The sequence below is a fragment of the Coptis chinensis genome, chromosome 7 (genome assembly GCF_015680905.1).
Source record: "Coptis chinensis isolate HL-2020 chromosome 7, ASM1568090v1, whole genome shotgun sequence".
Classification (NCBI taxonomy): Eukaryota; Viridiplantae; Streptophyta; class Magnoliopsida; order Ranunculales; family Ranunculaceae; genus Coptis; species Coptis chinensis.
Window position 1 is genome coordinate 79,766,277 of NC_141462.1, and position 27,050 is coordinate 79,793,326.

The window sequence follows — 27,050 nt, forward strand, 5'->3', positions numbered from 1 at the left end:
GTGTTGGAGAATAAAGTGCATCGAGGTCTTACCATAAGTGGCTCCCAATATTAACGTATGTGATCGCCTCATGAAACCAAGCACCATAAGTAATGCTTTGGAACAAATCCTCGAAAGACTGTTCCGGTATCAATGTTGGAGATGTCATCTCAAAATTACGCCTGGAATAGGCTGCGAATGATCGGAAACTACCCGCAGAAAACCGGAATTTTTCCGGTCTACGGAAGTCGTAGCGATGCGCTCTCTTAGGGTGCGAAAAGTCGCTCTCGAAGATTTGGAAATCAGTGTTTTGGCGGGTCGCTGGCTCAGCTCGGCAAAGGCGCTCGACAAAAAATCTGAAAAAAATTGCAGGCTTGCGAGCTCCCTGTAGGGCACGAGTGTGCTCGGAGTTGCTGAAACTCGGAAAATGAGACGAAACGTGGGAATCGTGGGAGTGAAAGGTGAGTGATGGAGGTTAGGTGTAGTGTGAGTTGTGAGTGTAGAATGTATGAAGTTTATATAGGTTTTAAGTTGCTAAAACGGATCGGGGAAGTTGCCAAAAGGTTTTACGGCGGTTTAGAAAATACCAAAATTTCCAAACCAAAACGGAAACAACTCATTTTCTTGATTCTAAAACAAATCTAGTATCTTTTAGGTTGAATTTGTGATAGAATCTACCTATTTAATCGAGATTTCATCCTACAATGATACTTATTCATAGATATGCCTAAACGGCCATATTTTCACCTTGACTCCGCAATAAATTCTAAGACGAGGGTCATATAAAAATCATGCTAGAATAGATAAAACCACCCCCAAACAATTTGGGAAGGTGGGATCAATATTAAACAACCATGCATAATGAAAATAACCGCATTATATTAAAAATTTTATTCGAAGTACATTTCATTACAAAATTCAAATTACGGAAATAAAACTTACATTAAAATAAATGGCAATAATGAAACTACAAATGTCACACCCCGATATACGAAAATTATAACTTTCGGTGAGATAGCAAAATAGCTACTCACCTGTATGAACAACTCCTACGAATTTCTCCGAGTCCGAGCCGTCGCGCTCCACCCTCCAGAAATCCAGCTTTAAGCTCTGCCTCAATTTTTAATATTCTATTATTTCTCTGAACCCTATTTTCTAGAAAAATGTGTTTATATACTTGGGTCCGAAACCCAAGCCCAACACCGACTCGGGCCCAAAACCAGGCCCACATGTCCCGAGTCCGATCCAACCAATTTTGAAAATAAATAATTTAATTAATTAATAAATAGATAAAAATGTATTTTAAAAATACGATTCTGACTATACACATCTCAAAAGAATCTGAGCCCGAGATTAAAGTTTTATCTGAACAACTAACGTTGGTTATTAACTTAGAATCTATACAAGAATGCACGTTGATTAAACTTACACAAGATAACATTGGTATTAATTATTTTTAAATAATTTCAGAATATATGTCCTCATGCCATTACAAAACCTATTATAGTTTAACTGTCTATATTAAAACAAATTATTACTGTCGCTTAAACGCAAGATAAACATATCATATCTTTTTAGCATGTATTTTCTTGACACGTAGCAAACTCTACAAAAAAATAATATTCTACTTAAACTAATAACTAATATGGGGTAAGTTCATCCCTGCCTAAAATATTATGGAGTCTTTCATTATCATGCATAAAAGAAAATTAGCGTCCTAACACACTTAAAACAAAAGGTTACTCATGTCATTGATACTACAATAAAATTTTATATTTACTTTAGTCATGCTCTCAGAAATATTAAATTTAAAACAACCCTTGAATCCTAATTCATACTTGCAACTGGATCAAATATAGCACGTATCCAAAAATAATTTTTTTTCATATTCATCTATTAAAATCATATAGACTGAAACAAAACAATTAAGAATAAATACCGACGCTCATTGCGATTATTATTATTACTAATTATTTTAAACGGTGAGAAGATTCAAAATTAATCTCCATATACAATGACAATTAACATAAGGCTTGTTAATGATAATAACACCTAATTTTAAAAATTTTCGGATAATATAAACTCACTTCTAATATATCAGCAACAACAATTTATATCGGCATGAACAAAGTTCAATATATTAATTAAGAACAATTAATCCAATTATGGTTTACAACTACCAAATATCACGACTAGATTAATTAATCATTAATAACGCAGCATTAAGAAAATAACCTACACATGCATGTCTTATTGGTGAAATCATATCATCCTCATATATACACGGTAATAGTTCATCCATATACAATAATATAAAAAACGTGTATACGCAAGTATACACATCTCAAAAAGAATACACGTGTATACGCAAGAATACACATCTCAAAAAGAATACACGTATATTTTATTTATTATACTTCCTATTTATAATTAATCACCTCTAACAGATTAATCTCTTATACTTCAAAATACTATTCATCCATTAAAGTGTACGAGTGAGGCGAGATAGTTCCTCCAACACCGAGGCAATTTGTTCCTTACTCAGTACGTCACAAAGCCATCAGATAATGCAACTCATTCAATATAAATTAAAATATTTTATTATTTCTTAAATAATAACATAACACTCAAATACAAAGTTTATAGACAGGTTGTCATACTTAATCCATACTCCATGTGAAAATGATCACCAATCAACAAAACAACATTATAGCAGTACACATCATTTTGATCAAATCCGTTAATAATTAACATATTACACATATAACCACTCCTTATATGATAAGGAAAAATAAAAGCATTTCATATGCACTCCACCAGAGTAACTAATATAAATATACACATTACACATACAATCAAATCAAGAAAACTATCGACTCTCTTTATTTCTATATCTCTTTCATTTTCTTTGTAAAAATAAAACAACTAGCGGAAATAGTTTTGAAAATATTACTTCTTAAACACTACCCATAAACTACGATCCGAGAATCACCTAGACTCACCTAAGTCTAAGTTAACCAAATGCTCTGATACCAAACTGTCACACCCCGATATACGAAAATTATAACTTTCGGTGAGATAGCAAAATAGCTACTCACCTGTATGAACAGCTCCTACTTAATTTCTCAGTCCGGGGCCGTGGCTCCACCCTCCGAAATCCAACTTTTAAGCTCTGCCTCCATTTTTAATATTCTATTATTTCTCTGAACCCTATTTTCTAGAAAAATGTGTTTATATACTTGGGTCCGAAACCCAAGCCCAACACCGACTCGGGCCCAAAACCAGGCCCACATGTCCCGAGTCCGATCCAACCAATTTTGAAAATAAATAATTTAATTAATTAATAAATAGATAAAAATGTATTTTAAAAAATTCGGGCGTTACAACAAATAAAAATAGAAACATCAAAACGATACTATCCCTAATCACTCCTCGATCGCGGTAGCGGAGGGCACTGATCGGGGATAGCTCCCCGAGCTCGATGGGCAACACCATTCGATCTTTTCGGGCGACGACTTCGTGCCTCGATGGTGTGTCCTCGGAAGGAGAATCCTCGTGAGGTGGGAATCGTGCAAGCATGTCGGTCCGGAATCCGGCCGAGCTTCTAGCTCGGCCCTCATCTGTTCCCACCTCTCATCCTCTCCGGATACGGATCTCGGTTATGATAGATAGTTACTGTCGAGTCCGGAGGTCTTCGCAGATAGTGTTGAGTTTAACGCGATGCCACGATGAATTACGGCCATGCATTCTACAGATCCGACCAACACCTCTCCGGGGCATCCGCATGAAAACAAGTCAAGTCCTCCTCATCCTCCGAGGCATTCTGATTTCCCCCATCCTCCTCGGCATTCTCATTTCCACCATCCTCCTCGTCCTCTACCCTATCCTCAGGCAACCTCCAAACTCGTTGGATACACTCCTTATAGATGCGAGGATTTCGGTTAAGTAGGGTAATGTAAGACCTATCGAGGCCTGGCTTGCTCTCAACTTCAAAGATGATCTTGGTTACCAACACAGGGAGAGGTGCAATAAACTTCCCTACTCCCCTAATCATGCTAAGCAAAAACTCCAAGATACAGAACTTGTACTTCTGCTCCTGGAGTATCCATAAAATGTGGAGGCGATTCGGGCCGATGTTTGACCTTCTCCTTTCCCGGGGCGTTAGACCAATCCATCGAGCTGCGGCCGGTGGTTGGTTCTTAGGATGCTGGCGAACACAATCGCGATCTCGCATTGTAGTTCCCTTCGGTAATCATGTCACGCGTTCATCAATGGCTCTACCCCATTATATTGGGACTCCTGCAACGTGACATCCAGATGGATTCTAGGCGGAATGCCTAGAATCTCAGCCAACAACCCAGTAGTCACTTCCTTCAATTCCTCCTCTTTGCCACCATATTAACAAAAATCCTAGTCTCCTCCAACTCCCTCGTATTGTAGAACCGTCGGACTAAGTCTTCGTGGTAATAGGCTTCAGTCGAGTACCACAAGCTATTCCAGTCTCTACTGATCATTTCGTCACCGTAAAACGGCGCGAAGTGGTCGCCAGTAAAAGCTTGTTCTGGTAAAATTCGGCGTTGTTGAGCCATTGGAAGTTTGAATACGGTTTGAGGTTTGTAGAAGGTAGGGGGAAGCAATGAGGGACACCTCACTAAAAAGAACGATGGTGGTGGTGGTGTGGTGGCGCGGCAAACCAATTTTTTTTTTTTTTTTTTTTATTTTGATTTTCCGGTGGTTTTTGTTGATGTAAATTGGTGGAGGTTGTGGGGCGGCGCGGTTGGAGTAGATTTGGGTTGGGTCTTGGATTGTGGGCGTGGGTTAATTAGGTTTTGTTTTTAATTTATTTTTTTGGTCGGGTTTGAAGCTTTGTTAATGGCGGTTTGTGGAAAAAATGATGAACTAATGGTGAAGGTAAGGGCGCGGGTGCGCTGCCGGTGGGCGCGGGTTGGGCCCAAGCCCAATTCGAAATTTGTGAATTTTTCGATTTTTTGCGAAACTTCAAATCAAAATTGTCGCTTCGTTACCGGTCCGATTTTTGCGAATGAGATATGGAAATGATCAGGAGAGAATTTCCAATCCAATGATCCATAAAACACTCTATTCCGACCGTGGATGACATATAAGATAGTGGAAAACACCTCAAAGTGCGTGCATGACTTACGTTATGCGAACGACTGAACTCTAAATTCATAGATTATGTCAACCCGAATCGGAATACAATTAAACGGCCTAAGCAATTCTAATGGGACATAAAACATTTTAGGATGGAAACACGAACACCCCACCCCCAAACAAATTTTTTACAACAAAGTTTCGAAAATTCGTTTTTTAACAGTGGGTCTTTTAAAGTCAGATTCTCGAGACTTCCTAGATTACTATGTTTATTATTTAATATTTTTTTTCTTTTATAAGGAAAAACAATGAGCAAGAAAGACATAATTCACCCCATAGAGAAACATGACTCAAAAATCCGAGAAAAACATGCAAGAGTGGAAAACGTGAATTATGTTAATCATGGACTTAGGATCCGGTACTTACAGCCACACACTCCTAAGGGAGGGCCCGGTTACCTTAATGGTGCACTCACCAATATATGGAAATAAAAGGAAATGCACCAAACACAAAAGTTGAGTTGTTTATAGTCAGATACTCGAGACTTTATCTAAACATATGTATGAACATGCAGTTTATCATATATCAACAAAGAAATAGTTGTGGATCATTCCATAAATAAATATCACAGAAAACATATCCAAACACAATCAAGCACCAAGATTTCCTATGACGCAACCTAGTGAATTGAAAGCGAAGTCGGATAACCCTATTACGTAACCTAGCATGCACCTTCTTTTTCATTTTTGAACGAGTGGGTGTTCTAGTAAATAAGTGTGGAAAAGTGAATGGTTGTGGAGAATATGGTGGATATGGATAAGTTGTAGAAGGATGAGAATGTAACCAATGAGGATGTGGTTTTAGCACAAAACTCATTCATGGTGTGTGTAGGAATTTGTTTTCAAGTCCGAAAATGAAGGTGTCAAACGCTTTTGTCTTCTAAAGTATTTGTTTACTAGGTGGATTTAAAAACTTATGAAACACAGAAGAAACAAAAGGATCGAGTGCAAACTCAAGATTCCTTTGAAAGGGTGGAAGGAGGGAAGTCGAGGTGGATGTTGTGCAAAGTAGTTCTTGAGAGGATGAATCATCACCTGCTCTAAGAAACTCATCGAATTGCTCATCTAGATTGGTCATATCCTCGTTACTATGATAGTCCTCTACATCTTTGAGAAAGTCATCTATCTCATCCTCATCTGTAATATGTGTATCGACTAGTGTAGGGATGGAAATGTTGGAGTCTGAACTTCCAAAGGAAAGAAATTTGGGCATATGATTATTAGGGAACGTGTTATTGAAATAATCTCGAGCAAAGCTCTCGATCATGCTAACCTCTCCATCCATAGGCTAATCGGGTATGCTTGTGTCTTTGTTTTAAAAACATTGACTTCAACAAAGACAAGATGACCAAAAGACATGGACATTGAACCATCAGCGGCAATTAATGGCGCATTGGCAGTTGCCAAGAAAGGATTTCTAAGATGATCGGACGAGTCGTTAACGACTTACGTATCGAGGATGACAAAATCAGCCGGATAGTAGAAATCTGAATTTTTATCGGCCACATTTTCGACCACACCCTTAGGATACTTAATAGACCGATCAGCTAATTGCAACGTCATTTTAGTGGGTTGCATCTCGTCTAGACCTATTTGTCTATACAAATAAAAGCGGGAGTAAGTTAACACTAGCCCCGTGTCTAATAACGCGGTCGTCAGATAAGAATCTCCTAAGGTGCATTATGCTGATGGGGCGACCAGTGGTCCTTGTACTTAACAATTCCATTATGTTCAGGATAGAGTTGGGAATTGTTTAAAAAAAGCGTCTCTTGGTATATTGGTCTTACGCCTAGTAGTACACAATTCCTTAAGAAACTTAGCATGGTGTGGTAGTTTTTTTTAATAGCTTCGAGGAAGGGAAGGTTTATAGTTAGATTCTTGAAAACGTCCCTAATCTCCTCATAATTAGTATCCCTAGTTAACACGGCTAATTTTGTGGGAGCGGTGGTTTACATCTATATTTAGCAATGGTATCACCGGATGTTTAACCGTGGCTTTGTTTCTTAGGTTGTTGTTTCAGCGGTACCTCTACGGTGGTAGGCTCTTGGTTTCTATTTGGGGTATCTAGTAAAATAGCAGGGTGTAGGGGCCCGGTGGGGTACCTATAGGCATAGTTACTTTGTTATCAACCACGCGAGCGGAGGAGAGTGGTGATGGCCTTTAGCTCACCTACATTTTCATATTCATTACTAGTATTATCGGTTACCTCAAAGGCTGTATTTGTTGTTTTAGGATTAGGTATTTCGTGACCTGGAAACACACCTTTGGGTTGGGCTTTATCTTGAGCCAACTGTTGGGTTAAATTATTAACGGATTGAAGAAGCTGTTGGTTAGATTGAGCCATGGTTTGGAAAAGTTTTTGGCTCACTTGTATGAAGGTGTCAAGACGATCCGGTTGTGTGGGTGTAGTAGTCACGGGTGGTGTGACTGGAACTATTTCACGTGAATTATTTATGGGTGGATTTTGGTAGTTATTATTTACCGGAACGATACCTCTATTAGCATTATAATTATTATAACTACCTTGACTTTGTGCTTGACCTTGTCGAGGTTGCACTTGGTTGTTATAATTATTAAAATTACCCTGACCCTGTCCTTGTCGTGGTGGAGCTTGGTTAAAACTTTGTGTTGGCCTAACATATTGATTATTGTACCCTGGAGGTGTGACGTGTTGGTTATTTCTCCAACCGAAGTTGGGATTTTGTCTCCAAGGGGCGTTAGGTTCACTATTAATGGAACAAGCCTGTTCATAGGCTATAGGACAGTGGGAGTCGGGATGCTCAGGGCTCCAACAGAAACTACATGGATTTGAATTTACGTTCATGACGGGGATAGGCTTTTGTTGAACAGAAATGGCCTCTACCTTTTTAGTGAGTGATTCAATTAAAGTTTTAAGCTCGGGATCGTGTTTAATTTCAAACATACCGGCGGCCTTAACTGTATTAGAAGAACTAGCGGAGCGGTGGATATCGTCACTACCCCCTAGTTGTTATTTCGCTTAGTTTGATCCTCTAAAAATTTATAAGCCTTCGAGGCTCCTTTGCTTAAGAAACTACCCCCATTCATTATGTCTAGGACTTCTTTATGGTGGTGTAGAAGTCCTTTGAAAAAGGCACGAACTAACTTGTCTTTCGCTAAGTTATGATGTGGACACTCTATAAGGAGATCGGTGAAACGATTCCAAGCCTCTGAAAATGATTCATGAGGATTTTGTCGAAAGAAATGAATCTTGGAAAACATCTCATCCGTCTTTAGGGGTGGGTAAAAATGTTCCATAAACAGCTGAACAAGTTTAGCCCACGAGTCCACAGAATTAGGCGTTTGGTCAGTTAACCAAGACGTCGCCTTATCGGCTAAGGTGAAAGGGAATACCCTTAGTTTAATTTGTTCCGCACCAACCGTAGGATGGTGGAATGTCGTTAGGACTTGTTCAATCCTACGCATGTGCTGATAAGGTTTTTCATGGTCTAATCCATGAAAAATGGGTAACAAATTAAAAATATTTGGGGATTCGAAATCCCCCCAATCGGGTCTGCTAGAACGATGCAAGATTTGGGGCTATCGCTCAAGGCTTTGTAGAAGTCAGAGAGAGGAGTCTCTTATTCGTCGGGCATTGTGTCAGGTGATGTGTGTGAAATAGTAGCTAGAGGTGTAGTGAGTGGTATACTAGATAGACTTGTTTGTTGACGTTGTTGGGTAATTACGTTCGGTGTTTTTGTTCGGCCAGACCTTAATCTCATACAAGGCTAAAACCAAACTTAGCTAAACACATCAACACTCCAAACAAATCTGATATACTAGTATAAACCTCTAACAGGAGATGCGAGGTGTGGAAAGGAATACCTGATTGCATCCTTGCTTCGCTTATGAATAGCGTCTTGTTTACGCGTGTTCAGTGTAAATAACAAGTTAGAACACTGAAAAACTTGCAAAATCAAAGTTCGAGTCAAAACTGTAGAATTCCGGAAAAATTAGCAAAGGCGCAGATGCTTCGCGATAGAAGCTGGTCGCTTTTCGTGTTCCAAGAACTTTAGAGGTCCACGCCGTCGGTATGGGGGCGGGTCGCTCGTGTTCAGCTATAGAGCATAGTCGCGCCCTTATAAGCGATCGCGCTTAGTGTAATTTTGTCGCGGAATTTTTCAACGATGAAACGGAAAATCACAGTATGAATCAAACAAGGGTGGGTGGGTGAAATGGGACTTTAAGAAAAGTACTTACACTACGAAAACAATGCGAATGTGAAACTAAGATGGTAGCGGCGCCATTTGATAAAATATAAAATTTGGCTAGTTTACCTACGAAATGAACGATGAAACTCAAAACGTAAGTAAACTAAAACTATCTTATGTGCCTATATGTTTATCAAAGTTTCTACTATCAATCCTATGAGATATAGTGGAGTAGAGGGATTCGTTCCACTCCTAGTCCTTCCGCATATTAAATGTTCTCTACGTATAAGTACTCTTAACTCTAAAGTCTAATGAGAGATTTACGAACTGGCAACTAGACTACGATGCAACTACCCACAAGATGCAACTAGTCGATTATCGAACAACTATGGGAATGCTACGTTGATTCTATGATAAGGAGTTAGAGGGGATTGATTCCACCTTTAACTCGACTTAATCCTACTAACGACGAATCGTTGTAATCCGAATTGAAGCGCTTCGCGAGAACAATATGGTTACTCCTAATCCCCTAATTACACATGGCATTCCTACCAATTCATAACTAGCATGTGAAGCGATTAAACCCATTCTCATGGTGAACTAATCGTTTATAGAGTGGAAAGGAAATTACGGCGACTTCTCTACGATAATCGAATCAAGCTTTCATCGGGCTTCTCAACCCCTCTAATGGAGGTTTAGCCGAGAATCATTATGCAATCATTTCTGATTAAATTAAAACTAAACATAATATAAAGAATTGAAATTTACTAATCTAATTTAAACAATAATTAAAATCTAATTAATAACTAAGAATTGAATAACAAGTAATAAATGAAATAAGATCTAACACAAATGTAACTGACAAGAATCGAAATTGACAAAAATAACTATTCTCATTTATCTAATCAATCAAGAATAATGATTCAAAGACTTAATCTAAAACAAGAATTGAAAATGGAACTAAAACTTAATTACTCTACTGAAAACTAGATCTAGAATTCTATATAGTTTTAGGTCTAACTAGCTACCTTAACTATCTACCCTATCTACCCTCTCTACCATTAACAAAGAGCTAAGCTTTGGTTTTTATACTTTCAGATCCAAAAATCGTGCATGGGCTTGGAGCCAAGTTTTGGGCCAGAGAATCAGGCCCAAAACACAATTCTTTCAGTCCAAAAAGGCCTCTTCAGCTGCAGTTAGTTTCAACAGACTTTTCATCCACTTGTGCTTCTCTGATTGGATCAAGGCTTAGACCATTAGAAATCTCATTCCGAGCCGGTCGTTTTGACATAAGGTAGGCCCCATTCCGAGGTCTGAGTCCAAAGATACGGCCCCGGAAGTTCTCACGACTTGTGTCTTTTTTACCCGCGTCGACTTTTCAGCTTTTGACCGGGCTTTAGAAAGGCTTTGTCTTCTTGAAACTTGGCCTTTAATCACGGAACTCCTTAATAACCGACCTTTGCTCCTTTATCTCGCTAAAGTGGCACATTTCTGCACATAATGGACTTTAAAGCCTGAAATGCATAAAAACACGTAATCAGTGTTAACTCTTAATTATTACTCACATAATTGGTCTAATAGTATGACTGTTACAGGGTTAAAACTACAGTTTTGGGCTCTTATCAGCACATACACAGGCAGAACATTGATCTTAAAAATAGAGGAACACATATTTAGCTCTCCAAATTTCATATCCAAAGAGGAGCTTGATAGAGATTCCCTGTCAAGAACCAAATAGATGACTCAAGGATATTCAAAGAGGTGATAGAAAATTTTCAAACCTCTATTCTATTTAAATGTACCTAGAGTCGACACCTTTGATACTAGGTTACATTGACACGCCGTATCGGACATGACAAAATATCAAAATTCGAGGTAAATTTCATGCAAAATGTGTCCAACACGGACACGTGAATACGTATCCGACACGGATTCTTTTCAAACTATGGCGTGTCCATGTAACCTAGCTTTGATAAAAACAGAGAAGATTTTGCATTTCCCATCAGTAGATGTTGTTGCAAGAAGTATCTGAAATATAATGCACACATTTGAACATCATAAAGAAATTGTTAATTCTCACGCACTTAGCTGAAATAGTTGCAAACAAAGCTGCTCCACCACTAAAAAAAAAAAGAAAAGAAAAAAACATTGGGATGCAAATGCAATGGACACTGACTACTCAACGTCTTGACGAAATAATTCAATTTGTAACCAGGCCAAAAATTAAATAGAAACGTGAAGCAAACATCAAGGCTTACTTATCAAAAGGGTTGAAGCGACAGTTTGAGGAGGTGAAAGCAATAATTAACCAAAAACTACCTAAACATTGCAGAGTTGAATTTAAAAGACATGACTAAGAACTTCATATCACTCTCTTGTTTGTCTTTTAATCCAATAAGCATTACAACATATGTAATCGGGAAACCCCCTTGCTCAAAAACAATGTATAGAAACATGTGATTTAGATCACAAATCACTAGGAAGGAGTGATTTCTGGTAATAGTGCCCTTGCTCGGACACCTTGATACCGATTATCTGGTTCCAGTAATCCAATTATAATATCTTATGGGCCAAAACTGCATAACTATGTCCATCAAGAGCTTTTAGGACAGCAGATTATTTATAGCATAGTACTATCACTAATTTTTGCATTCACAACCAAAATGGTTAGGTCTTAATATCCCTTTGCTACATGTCCCTTCAGTTGAATTAAATAATCATCCATATGATGCGAACACCGATACATGTTAATGCTTACATTATTAGGATGCCATGTAACACTTGTCACAGAAGAACTATGTTTTTTCCTGATAAGCTTACTGACCCACTGGAGAAGTTTACAAGAGAGCTCATAAAAATCATTAACCATCTAGATTTCATATAAAATATTAAACCAAAATAGAAGAACTACTAAATTGGAGAAAGAACCTCGAAAACCTTGTGTGCACGCAACATACATAGAACAATATACCATGATAAGTATTTTTGCAGCTTGCCTTTCAAATGAAAATTATGCATTACTAAAAGTCACTTTTTAAGGATTATTAGTTACATGGTTATAACAAAGATCCTTATGCTAGGTTTGAGACATCAGCTGATTAAAGGATCTTAGCAATCTTAATGCAATGTTTTGGAGAGTTGTACCGGTCATCATACTGAACCAAACAAATACTAAAGTCCGGTTGGAACAGTTATTTAATCATTCCCATCAACATACTACATAACTTTGGTGTTTATTCAAGTTATAAAAAGATACTATGTACCATATAATCATGTAGGACCTCAAGCACCTTACAGTGGCTAAGTTGAGATATCTACTATCTATATACTAAAGTAGAGACCTCTAAGAGAGATTTTTCTCTCTCCTAGGTGACACTCTAATATGAAAGATATACTTTTCTCTCTCCTAGGTGGCTCTCTAATATTAAATTTTTTGAATCCATTATGCCACGTGTAATTAAAGTTTTTGAGTCTAATTAAAACTCTTCCTACTATTTGAGTGCAAGTGTGAGTAAGTGCGAGTTAAGTAGTTTCCTATTACAATTACGACTCTATTAGAAATAGTTTCCTCTATTATGATACCTCTATATAGTAAACATGTTATTGAATTCTAGGGCATACAAATAAAATATATTGAGTTCCAGGGCATACAATAAAATGTTATACAAATAAAATATATTGAGTTCCAAGGCATACAATAAAATGTTATTTTGGACAAATTAATGATCTTCTATAGAATGTTGTTTTGATAATTTTATTTTAGGGCATACTGCGTATAAATTAGGCATTATCTCAATACATATCTACTGCTATGGTGCAAAGAAAATATGAATTTATCATCTTTGCCCACCTATAGATAGTAGAAACTAGATATCTTAGAGTTAGAAAATATAATCTGCTTGGGATTTTCTTACAGATGCTCATTCAAATGGCTTTTGTCGTTATATGTTTTTCATATAAGCTCTATAACTTTAAAGGCGCAGGGTGCTTTGAATTAGCTTTGACTCATGTTTTAGCTCTCCTGAAAAGCTTCAATTATAGTAATTCATTGTTCTGCATTGATAGAAGATCAACTACAAAATGATTATTGTAGTTTTGGAGAAAAATTGATCTGGAGTGGATTTAAGGGAGTAGTGACCACGGGTCGTGTCGCCTGAGCATGGCAGGAAAGTGATTAACGAACAATTGTTCATGATGAGAGGTCATTTGAGGATTTTTGTTTAGATCTCTTAGACCAATTTGTTGAATTGAAGTGATAGGGATTCAAACCCAACGAAAAAATAGATGATTCAGAGTACGTGGAGCGGAAAAAGGTGTATCAAAAGGGAAACAATGAGAAGTTTGTTGCTATATATTGATGTATCCTAGAGGTGTATGTATGGTATTTAGGTATTGGGACGGGGAGGTTATCGATTTGGTGTATCCTCGATTGTCTAAACACTATGTTCTATATCCAGGTTCCATCTTTACATAGAATCATATCCATTAACTAATTTTCGTTTAACATGTTATTATTCTACCCAGTCTAATCTTGCATGAATCAATCACATTATCAAAGTGATACTTGAGGGTATATCACCCAAAGTGCTCTAGACAAAGATATCGTTCTAATGGAGCAAATGCTTCTTCATTTACCAACAATATAATTCTTAAAAAAAAAAAAAAAAAAAAAAAAATTGTTATGCTATGAGCTTACACAAAGTGATGTTAGTAGAAGAGTTAGTTGATTTTCAAGTGATGTTAGTAAATTTAGTAGTGGGTCATTGGCCAGGTTAGTAGTTTATACTCAAAAGAGCCGTATAGCTTACATCTTCTCCATGAAACCCCACAAAAATTGATTTATCCAAGTGAGTAATTAGTAATGGTTTCTCAGCGACAGGACATGAGTTATAATCAAATTGGTTTGATTGATTTAATGAAAATGCAACAAGAATTCGATCAGGTGAAGTGCTGAACCAAAACCTTAAGTGGAAATGGGGCTTTTGCTTGAACAACACCTGAACTTTAGAGGGGATTGGGAATGGGACGCATGAGAATATGGGATAGGCTGATAGATGATAGAGTACGCAATCAAGTTGAATATTAAGGTAGAGTTAAAAGGAAATAGATTTAATGCTTCGAATTATATTGCTTGCTACAATTTGTGCCTCCATAGATTATTTGTGATGTAGTTGACGCGTTCATGTGTGGGTGTTCGGAATTTTGCTACCAAATGTGTAGTTAAAACCTTTTGTACCTCTAAGAAAGGATTTTCTCTCTCATATGTGGCATCTTCTAATGGAGTTATGTTGACACGGATATCTACTTGATTGGCAAGCTCTAATGAGACTATGAGAGTCCATCAATTGCAAACGACTATGTTAACAACTTATGATACACAAAAATTGAATGAACAGGGGTCCTGAAAATATTGAAAGACAATAATAATATACGAGAAGTCATGACATTCCTGTGTGAAGTTCTCATATATAATAGGTTTGTGAAGTCGTGACATTATCAAAGCGATATACTGGAACACCCAAACAAATGCTCTAAACATTGTGCAAGATGAACTTATACTCTTAGGAGCATTACGTGAAAGAGCCATATAACTTACATATTTTCCATCAAACCACACAAAAATTGATTTATCTAAGTGAGTAGTGTTGGTGTCTTAGCGTCAAGACATGACCTATAACCAAGTTGGTGTTATTTGATTGAATTAATGATCATTCACCAAGAATTCCATCATGTGAAAGTGCTAGCTTGAATGACACCTCAACTTCAAAAGTGCTTCGGAAGGGGACACGTGCTAGATTGCTAGAGTACTCATTGAAGCATAGAACAAACTTGATCTTAATAAATACATAAATGCGTAGTTTTCTAATAGAAGAAAGTTCAATCTGCTCTGTGTTGCCCACGTGGCACATGAGAAGGAAACATGATTTTGGAGTCTAACTATAAGAGAAAACTTTTTTTTTTCAAAAAGTTGTACGTATATTGTTTATTTAATAGAAGTGTTTTAGTACATAAACAATGTTCGGATATTGCAATTTTAATACGCAAAATACCTAAAAGATCTCGGGTGTATGCGTGGGTCCAAAATCTAGTTCGTAACTAAATTGATGAATTGAGTACCAATCGCTTTGGATTCCCCACCATAAATTTGTTATTGCAAATGACCTAGCATCTACTGGGCCACCAACTAGCATACTATATTTCCAGTAACCTGGTTTTTCATGAGCGGAGTAATCATCTTAAACATTGACTGTCAACTCATTTCAGAGAAACTTCTAGATAAAGGAACTTGCCTGTCACTATGTTTTACTTGAAAGCATCCAAGCGGAAATACCAAGGACTTCTTTCAAACATATTTGTGTTGGGTTAGGAGTCAATGATATCCGCTCCTAAGCTCGGGGAGGCTTAGATATATAAAGATTTTAATTAATAGTTATCCTTATTGTGTCTTTTGAATCTGTTCACTGTAGAAGCCAAATGTAATTTTACCTTTCTATTAATGAGAAAACCCATAATCATCTTATATTTGGTAATCCTTTTCTTTCTTATGAAAAGAAAGATAAGTGTTATAGGAGAGTTTGTTAGACCATGTAAATACTTTAAATTTAATTTGAAAGGGTATTTAGGAAAATGCTCATATATTAGATGATGATGCCAAACCTTGAATCTAAGTACTGACATATAATATAAACTAATACTCTAGATAATGCTGAAACCTCGACGTGGACTTTAGATAATTTAGAATTCTTGCCTCAGTTTTCCTCTGTATGGTTGTTTAGAGCACCTATTTTTGTGGCTAGAGATATCGCATATGATGCTCAGGGTCTTTGTAAATCTAGAATTATCTTTACATAAATAAAGCTTAGTTTCCACAAAAAAAAATAAAAAATAAAAAATACTCTAGTATACTTTATCTAGTAAAATTTAAGGTTGTGATCCACGAGATGCACAAGTATAAGCAGTAACTAATGCAACTTGAAAAGGTCATTACCAGTTATTCTCTTGCTCATAGTAGCATATACACACAGTTTTAGCTCCACTTCCAACGGCAAACTTGTTTTCTGAAAAATTAAAAAACATCCTAATAATATATACAGCAGTTACAAGACTAGAAACCAAAGTCTCATGTATTGCAAATGTACATATCTTCATATTGCATGTTTACCTTTTGGAGTCCACTTAACACAAAGAGCGGCACGGTTAAGCCTAAGAATGACAAGGGTAGGTACCCATTTAGACGATTCTTGATTCCAAACATACCTTACAATAAAAACAATTAACCCCTAATCAAATAACTAAATAGTGAATTTGAGTTATCCCCCCAAACTTATGTAGCATTTTGTGTTTAAACCCCAAAATTTGAATCATCACAATTAGCTAGACCCCCAATCTGTCTCAGACTTCTAACAAAACTGTTCATTTTTTCCATAATGCTCAAACTACCATTTCAAGAAAATTGTGGGAGCAAATTGTTCCAAATTAAATTAAACATGGCCCACTCCAATAACTTAGATTAAGACCCCCAACTTAAGGTTTTATTTTGCTTCTCACTCTATTCTCATCTCCTCGCTTCGTCTGCTGAATTTCCAACATCAATTTCTCAACATTCATTTCTCAACCTCGAAATAACTACTTCTTACATTGGAATCCACGATCTTGTACTCGAATCGACAATCTCATAGTCAAGGTAATTTTCACGTGCCTTATTTAGGGTTTTTCATTTTAAGGTTTTTTTAAATTATATAATCAATGTCTAATAAAGTTTAAAGTTTAAATTATATAATCAATGCCTTATTGATAGCACGGTTTTAAAGTTTGGTTGTTGTGTTTGATTGTTGTTTTGGTTTTATTTGGTTACGTTGTTGTAGATAATGTCCTCAATTAGGATCCTTAGGTGTCACCATCGGGGTAAATGGGTAGAGGATGGACAATATATGAAATATATTGGTGGACAGTATGTATATTTTGAGGAATGGGATTATGATTATGCAAATTTGATAGACCTTGTTGGTTGGATCACTTTAGCATTTGATGTCCCATCTGGAAATGTATTGGAAATATGTTGGTTGCATGGTGGAAACAAAACAAGTCTAGATACAGATAGAGATGTGTTGTTCATGTGGGAATATGCAAGAGTTGATGCAAATAGGTTCACACATATCTTTGTAAATTGGCATAAGTTGGATGTCATTTCAAGTGATTCAAGTGATGATGAAAAGGACTCTGATGAAAATGAGGGGCAAGGTGAAATACCATATGTTGTGGACTTTTCCACAGATAGTGAAGATGATATATATATATATATATATATATATATATATATATATATATATATATATATATATATATATATATATATATATATATATATGCATGGCAGAAGATGTAGAAGGGGGAAGTTGTTTGACTTGGATGACTGGCCAACTACAGAAGACTATGGCTATGTTAAGAAGAAGACAACAAATTTGAGGTCCCCACCATTGCTATTGCCATATTATTCTGAAGACAAGAAAGATAGTGGCCCTAGTTATAAAGTAAAGGGAAAGAGAGTTGTTCGAGAACAAGAGCAACAACCCACATCTATTGAAGTTGAGGAGCTGTTTACATCTACTAGAGTTGCAGGTATGTGTAATTACATCCAAATTATTTTAATAGCTGTCTACATCCAAATTTTTCCAAAGACTTCTTTTGTAATTCTTGTATGTTGTTTGAATGATTTAGGTCCTGATGCAACTCAAAGGTTTAGATGTGAATTCAACATTGACCAGATAGATGCAGCAGAGCATTATTACAATCAAGATTCATCTGATGAGGAGTATGTACCTTTTGAAAATAATTCAAGTGGTGAAGAGTCTTTGTTTGATGAGGGGTATGTTTTTGCTGAAGAAGAGGATGGAAATGGTTCAATTGCTAAAGAAGATGAACCAATACAACCAACTGTTAGGACACAAACAGTTAAGGATGATGATGTAATAAATGTATTGGTTGAAAACACTTTTAATATTCTAACTGATAAGGGAGAGACTAGAACTGATGAAACATCAGTTAGGTTGTTTGTAGGTCAGAAATGGGTTGATAGATTCGTGTGTAGAGATTATCTGAGGTTGTGTGCTATTAAAAGAAAATATAGTATGAAGTTCAAGAAAAATGATTCTCTGCAGATTGAAACTGTGTGTAAGGAGGAAAGTTGTAAATGGAGGGCTTATTGCTGGTGCATGACTAAGAGGAGTACATTCAGATTAAGAAGGTTGAATGATGTTCACACTTGTACAACTGATAGAAAAGATAGAAACTCTATGGCAAATGCAGCTTGGATAGCAAAAGATATTGAGAAAGACATGAGCTGAGGCTTCATTTCAAGAGCTACAAACCAGCTGACATCAAGAAAATCATGTGGAACAGATATCAAGTTAAGATTAAGTATTGGCAAGCTTGGAATGCCAGGAACTTAGCAATGGAAATGATTCATGGAAGTTATGATGAGTCTTATGCAAAGGTTCATCAGCTTTGTTTGCCAGGTTCTATTGCTAAATTCTCTAGAAATGCTAACTACATGAGTTTTGAATGTTTAGATGGGTTTGTCAGTGGGTGTAGGCATTTAATAGGTCTTGATGGATGTCGTATCCCGAATTGCTAACAGGGGGTAAGTAAACTAACAGCCAGTGAACTGTGTATTAGAAAAATGGATTTGCACAAATCCATTGAGATATGAATGAGTAATTTGTCTCCCAAGTTACCCCACTTGAGATGAAATGAGTTTCTCTTAAAATAGTATGTAAAATGAGAAAAACATTTTTGAAAGGGTGCACTTGTTCGAAACAGTGCATTATGCCGAAAAGGTGCGACCTTTTGAAATGTGCACTGGTTCGAAACAGTGCATCATGCCGAAAAGGTGTGACCTTTCGTAATAGGCACTGGTTCGAAACAGTGTTTTATGCCGAAACGATGTGTCCTTTCGAAACATGTGACTTTTCAAAGAGTTGCTTACTTTTTTCTAAGAGTTACTGTGTTGTTTCGAATAGGCACCACTCACCTATAAATAGTGGATGAATTTGGAGAGAAAGGCACACCAGATCACACAGAGTTCTAATATTTCTCTTCTCCCCCTGTTCTTAGTTAAATACTATGTTGTGTTCGTTGATTCTATAGAATTGAAGTACTAACTCTCTATAGAAGGAAATCCGTTCTATCTTGGGAGACAGTTTCCCATCAACCTTCATGCACCGTGAGGGGGAAAATTTGTCTTAAAGACATAGTGAATCTTAGGCTCGGATTTAATCATTGGTAAATTAAGTTCATTAGTTGAACTAAAAGGTTTGTTTATGATATATTTGTTATATCAATTTGATTTTTTGTTTACTTAACAATAAATATATTTTTGGAATAAGTTTCCTACACTGTGAACATAAATGATAGATACTTGGGATCCAATTCCAAGAAGTAGAAAACAAGTAACAAGACTCTTCTGATGTAAGGTTCAGAAGACAAGCAATCAGAACTTCACACATGGAACCTAGATAGGTGTTCTATGCAAACTCGTAAAAGTATAAAAATCTAGTACAGGCAAAACTTCTATTAGATCTCGAAAGAGAAATCTAAACCTCTGTTTTTAAACAAACAACGAAACAAAAATAGCACGAGAAACCTATAATATATTCATATCATCAGAGAAGAATTCTTTGAATCCACTATCTTATCAAACACAATTCACAATTATTAACAAGTAAACTATAACCTATACCTATCTACTAAACAAGTACTATTGAATCCATATACTCAACAACAACAATCAGACAACCACCTATAAGTACTTGGAATTCTGTCATTTTTTTTACATCAGCACGTATCTCTAACGAAACCAAGAATCGTAAACACTACTATTCTTCAACAACAATTTCACTCCTTTTTCTGACCACCATTACCCACCTCATTACCATCATTGTTGTTCTCCTGGTCAATCTGATTTTCCTCATGATTATCTACTGGTCTTGAACGAAATATAGCAGGCCACAAGTTGAGGAGAATATCTGCGCCCACGACTCCCAGAACTAGCTTTTTCACAAACCATTCTCTAAGTTTGCCCAGCTCTTTGTACAAAATGCCCAATCCATAGCCTTTTATCTGATTTCATCCACTTACAACCTCAGGTTTTTCCCACAATGACTTTCACCACTCAATGAACTTTTTTCGATTTTCAGGGTCGGTTGCTATAAAACCAGGGACGGAGCCATGATTCTAAGCCAGGGGGTGCGAGATTATGTGCACACCCCACCCAAAAAAAAAAAAAAAAAATCGTATGCAATTTTTATTTTATTTTATTTTTTTTTTGTCAGAAAGTCTAAACAATAAAGATCAATAAAATTATATATTTATTTCAATTCACAAAACTAGAGTGCGTTGACTACTAAGAATTTAATATGGATTAATAAAGTTAACTACTTAAGCACTTAAGTCATTAATTGATACTACTATGTCTATATATATCTACATAATCTAGTCCAGAAGTTTACAACAATTCAACAAATTGTTAACTTCCTATAATGTTATAAGTCTAGACTTATAATGTTATATAACATTATATATAGACTTATGAAAGATTAACATTGAAAATAAAAAATTACCTTTTTTTTTTTTTTTTTTTAAGTGGAAATTTTGTTGATAATGATAATGAGTTTTACAAATAATTAGGACAAGCGTGCAACAAGCTGCGTTGCGCCGCATGTCCTTTATGAATTTTTGTTTTTTGTTTTTTTTTTTTTGGGTTAAGGTCTGACCGTTTGTTTAAGAATTGAGAGTGAAAGAAAGGAAGGAGAGCGAGTTTGTTGTTGGTGATTAATGAATTATACAAACTGACTAGTTGGGTTTTAGGTCTTTGGCTATTTGTTTTAGTCTAATCAACCTATCAAATATTCAAAGACACATTTTTCCCTCTTTAATATTTTGAACTTAAAATAAATAATAAATGATAATTTTGTAAGGGCAAAAAGAGAAGTAAACAAAAGTTGGTTTATTAGAATGTTTTTATTATTATTTTTTTTTTCATAGTATTTTTTGAAGGTGCGGTAGTGGAAGTTTACTAAAAACATTGGGGGTGCGAGTTCTTATAGTTTGAAGATTTTTTTAGGAAATTAATTATGTGGTACTGGAGCTTTTCTAAATCTCAGGGGGTGCGACCCTATCGAAGAAAACTAAAAATAAGCTACCCCAATTAGTAGTAATCGATATCAACTATGAACCCAATTTTCAGAAAGATAATTATAGAACAAATATAGAAGCCACGATGAAGAATATTAAATAGAAACATTACAATCGATGAAGAACTATTATATAGAAATTAATTGAATATTAAATACACGAATCAATCTATCTTTAGAACCTAATTGAAATTTTTGAAGAAGGCCTAAACACTTACATTCTTCCTGACCCGATGAAGAACAATCACGAGCAAACCTGGAAGAGGATTGGTGATGGACATGGTTACTAATTAGACTAGAAGAAGAAAATTTATGTGGAGCGAAATAGAGAAAATGAGGTAGCGTTTGAAAGTGTAAAAGAAGTGGTGGCTTTTATAGTGTGGCGGGGTTTCAAATTTCAAAATTTAGTTAAGTATTGGACGTGGTCACGTGACACTTTTTGTTATTTTTATGTGGATAAAAAGTAAAAAAGAGGGATGGCTAGACCAATTTTTGATCAGGTAGGCTAGAACCACTTTCATTTTTGCTTGATTATGTTTTGTTCACTAATTTAATTTCTATGTACAAAACAAGTTGTAAATGTGCTAGTGTACTACATGCCCGCCCATACCTTCACCTGAATTGGGCTAAAATGTTTGTTAAGTGTCAGCCATATCTTATTTGTGCTACTTGCCTATACCAGTTGGATGCTAAAGTTTTGCGTATGAACTCAGTAGGTCTTCGCTATAAAAATCATGTTTCTGACACACACTTGAGTTTATTTTGACCCTGCTGTTTTAATTTGTGTTATATCAATTTCCTATCAATTGTGAAAGGCATATACCGACTAACTGAGAAGCACAAATTATCAAAAAAAAAAGACTAACTGAGAAGCACCCGTCACTGGGTAAATGTAAGTTACTTTAAATTATTATGTTATTAGTTATGTGGATTTGGTTGTTACTTTATTGATTTATAATTTTATATCACGAGTTTTGACTTTTGAAAGTACAAAATCGAAAAAGAGACATGTGCTAGATGGAGGCCCAAAAATGCTTCAACATTTGCTGTCAAATTAGTGACAATAAAATCCCTTAAACTCCCTTTTGTATTAGGGTTTTTTAGATAAAACCCCCCAAATATTTGGTACACTTTGTAAAAAACCCCCCATGATTTGAAAACTCACACTTAACCACCCACTCTATTCCGATTCTATTTCTCTCACATCCATATTTTTGTTATTGACAACTCTACCATTTCAGTTGCTTTTATTTTGTCTCTTGAGTGAAACCCCCCATATTATCATGAATAGTAGTATCTAACACAGATCTCTTTATCGCCAAACCCTAAACCTTAAATTTCCATCAAACCCGATATTTCTGTCTTTATCTTCTTTGTTTTGGTTTTGCTTTAGTTAGCTTCTCCTATTTCTTCATCTGGTGGTCGTATTATTTCAGATCGTGAGAAAATATAAATTTTTTCATCAAGTTGTGATTTTTTTCATCCAATTAGTGTTAATTGTTCTAGGGTTTTCGTGGATGTTAGTTGCTTATATACATGCATAGTTTTTAAATGCAGTAAAATGGGTGATTTTGGTCTAAGAAATCTTAGGTGTTACCATGGCGGGAATTTGGGTGAAACTATTAGGAACAATCATAGACGTTACAGATTTAATAGAAGGGAATAGGGTAGATGTTCTTGCTTTGGTTCAGTGGATTACTTCCAAGTTTGCTTCATTACCAAACCCTGTTATTGAGATAACTTGGGTGCATGGTCAAGAAACTAAACAAATTCAGATGATGAGTTGATGTACATGTGGAGGCATGCTAGGGAAGATAGGGATGGCCTTATTCACTTGTTTATCCACATCACTGAAATACTCTCTAGTGGTAGTGAAAAAGGAACCTGTTGCATTTGATTTGGATGAATGGCCAACTGTGGAAGAGTATGATAAACAAGAAAAAGTTGTAAAGAAGTTGGCAAATAGTAGGTTCCAACTTCTTTTGGGATATGAACAAAATCAGACATGTAGGACAAATGAAGTGCCCAGTGGGGGGCAAAATGTGTCTGCTTCACATCCTTGGTGGGCGTTTAAGATTAGTTGGACAAAGGGATCCATAACTTGTATCAGTTTCCATCTTAAATGGAGATTATAGTATGAATACTCATTTGTGTTTCAAGACAAATTAGCCATAACATGTTACCCCTACTAGTCTTCAATTTCAGTCCTAATCAATCAAGTGAAAATAGAGAAAATTGCACTTCTATATATGATTCTTGTAAAATTAATTAATATATTAGTCTTACATCTCTAGAGCATACACAGTACACCATCGATTATTTTGACCAATAAGTCCACCAAAAATAAACTCATTTACAATTTACCTTATGATATTTTGATTTTTGCCGTTACGCAAAAAAAGAAAAGAGAAATCATACGTTGACTTTTGTCAAAACTAATTGGAAGTAAATTCTAGTGGAAAACATGCTTAAATTTTGTAAAAGTTACTTAAATACAAGCGATTGAGAAATAGCTAAATTAATCTACTTGACAAAATTAAAAAAATATCAGTAAAATAATAATGTTAAAACAAACACAAGATTCTGCACCAGCTATTATTTTCCGAAAAATAAAAACACTAGTTTGACTAAACCACTGAAGCTTTTAACTCTATTATGGAATACAATAGACAAAATAAGTTTACAGCACCCCTTGAGTGGAAACCAGAACGAGTTAACAAATTAAAGCCTACCATCATGTTCTTCAATAAAAATCCACTTCCAAATTTACAGTAACACTTGAGCTAAACAAAATATTTTGAGAGAACACTTGGAACGACTCCTACACTAAACTGAACTGACATCAAAAAGTATAATGTAGTTTTGAAGGTACTTGCACATATGTCCTTCAGCACAAAGAACAAGTGCTACCTATTCATAAACTATTTACACGTGTCCAAATGGGTAGTCTTCGTATCTTTAGCTGACGACAGCTCAATTTGCTTTCATGCAAAATATTTTTATTAAATTTGTTCTTTTTAATTGGACTGTGTGTTGGAATTTGGAATTTGTGATTTAAGATGGAATTCATAATATATTTTTAAAAATTAAGAATCATCCTGTTTGGCAACGTTTTATGCACGGAAAGTGTAGAATGGAAACTTGAAATCCCCAAAATTAAGAAATTGTACATTTCTATAAGAGACATAAACTTGATATTTTCACTATATATATATGAGCTCGCTACGTCGACATACAAAATTGACATACGTAATCTTACATATCTACATAATGAACTAAAAATTGATTTTCTGGGAATGTGATCTCTACAACATGGAGATCATCTCCACAAAAAATTAGCTCATTTGAATATTTCTAACCCTACCAAAAATTGAGTTCAAATTAGAAATTTATCTGGCGGTCCAGAATTTTAACACTTTTTTGACACTCTTTTGACAAGACTAGACATATCCGATTGAGGTGATTTTTTGTGGATATACTATCCATAGTAGGTAAGTCATTTCTACCAAAAATCAGCCCTTAGTTCAATGTGTAAATCTGCTTTTGGAATGCGTATGTCAATTTAGTATGTCGACGTAGCGAGCTCGTATATATATATATGTAGTCTGGCTCCTAAAATGACCTTAAATAAAGACAAAATCTAAAACAACCACAACTTCACCTACAAAATGATCTAAAACCTAATTTTTTGTGCATATGATCTACTAACCATAAAGAAGATCTCTACAAAAATTCAACTCGTTTGATATCCTCTAACTTAGATAAAAATTGTTGTCTATTTTTGAAAAATATCTAACGGTCCAGAAATGTCTAGTTTTTGCAATCATCTTTTGCCAATGTTAAAAATTGTCAAACGAGTTGAATTTTTGTAGAGATGTTATTTATGTATATACAGGCCGGATCTTAGAAAGACATATTTATTAAAATAAGTACGTAAGTAAAACTTCACCTAGGAAATGAATTCAAACCTAATTTTTTGTGGCTATCATCTATTCGCCATAAACATCATCTCTACAAAATTTCAACTCATTTGGAAATCTCTAACTTAGGCAAAAGATGATTGCAAAAATACTATTTTCTGGACCGTTAGATTTCTTTTTAAAGATGACAACAATTTTTAGTTAGGTTAGAGGTTTCCAAATAGGCTCAAATTTTGTGGAGATGATCTTTATGGTATGTAGATAATACCCACAAAAAATTAGAGTTGAATTCATTTTCTAGGTGATGTTTTACTGACGTATTTATTTTAACTTTAAAATAAGTATGTACTTCTAAGATCACACACACACACACACACACACACACACACACACACACACACACATATATATATTCTTTCTCTAAAAAGTATAGTAGTTACTTAAGTTAATTTAAAATAAGTACGTAAGTAAAATTTCACCTATAAAATGAATTCAAAGCTAATTTTTTGTGGTTGTGAAGCACTCACCATAAAGATCATCCCCATAAAATTTCAGCTCTTTTGAAAACTTCAAACATAGATAAAAATTATTATCATCTTTAAAAAGAAATCTAACGGTCTAGAAATGTTGAGTTTTTGCAATAATTTTTTGCTAATGTTGTAGGTTTCCAAATGAACTGAAATTTTATGGAGATGGTTTTTACAGTGAGTATATCATATCCACAAAATATTGAGGTTGAATTCATTTTATAGGTGAAGTTTTACCTACGTACTTATTTTAAGTTAGCTTAGTAGCTACTTTTTAGAGAATGACTATATATATATATATATATATATATATATATATATATATATATATATATATATATGCCCCGCTCACAGACAGACATCCGTAAAACGGACTTAATTAAAAAAGTAAAATTTCACAAAATATAATCATGAAGGGTTTTAGAAAACCCCAAACCTCGTTCATATTCTCTCTCTTCTATTCTCTCTCCCATATCTTCATTCGTGACTCTCTCTCTCTCACCCTCCTACCACTCGATCTTTCTCTATCTCCCTTCAGCTTTCATGTTTTCCTCTTTCTCTTTTTCAAAACTTCTAAATTATTTTTCCTTACGAAGAAGACAATCGAAATCGGTGTCGTCGAAATTTCCAATTCTAAGTTTTGAATGCGGGAAAATTTATTGTTGGTGGAATTGGTCTGAAATATATATTAGCATCTCTCAATTTCCAATTTTTCTATGTTATTGAACACAAATTTCTCATTTTTCTAGTCTCCTATGCATGTCTTTGTGGTTGATTTTTGGTTTTGAGTACTATTTTTACTTGGATTAGTGCATACTCAATTTGGGGCTTGTGGAATTATGGCTTTTATTACAACAATTCTATTTCAGTTGTGAATTTCTTTTGTCATTCGAGCTCTTGACAAATCTCGGACCGTAGAACTTAATTTACCTTGGTTTCAATTTCCTACTTCTCAAACAAATTGGTGGTGCATATGCTTTGGTGGAGTCAAACATGCAGTGCTGTATCTTGGGTGATTGTTGGTAAAGTCATTAGCCTTTGCTTCAACATATTGGCGCCACTGTATTATCTAGTACTACAAAGTAACTCTACT

At 35.4% G+C, this 27,050-nt stretch overlaps 1 protein-coding gene and 1 non-coding gene across 2 annotated transcripts in view; one reads left to right on the forward strand and one right to left on the reverse strand.

The window, feature by feature from the left end:
* The window catches only part of LOC147489178 (actin-related protein 2/3 complex subunit 1A-like), a 42,549-nt gene extending 25,813 nt beyond the window's left edge, over positions 1–16,736 (reverse strand). Inside the window, 6 exon segments of the mRNA XM_086574583.1 lie at positions 10,995–11,039; positions 11,283–11,347; positions 12,078–12,146; positions 16,292–16,377; positions 16,482–16,599; positions 16,668–16,736. Of these exon segments, the coding sequence (XP_086430709.1) occupies positions 10,995–11,039; positions 11,283–11,347; positions 12,078–12,146; positions 16,292–16,377; positions 16,482–16,599; positions 16,668–16,736 (452 nt within the window).
* On the forward strand, positions 8,287–8,390 carry LOC147489179 (small nucleolar RNA R71). The gene has a single exon (XR_015203401.1). It is a non-coding gene; the product is annotated as a small nucleolar RNA R71 (small nucleolar RNA).
* Positions 16,737–27,050: the final 10,314 nt, after the last annotated feature.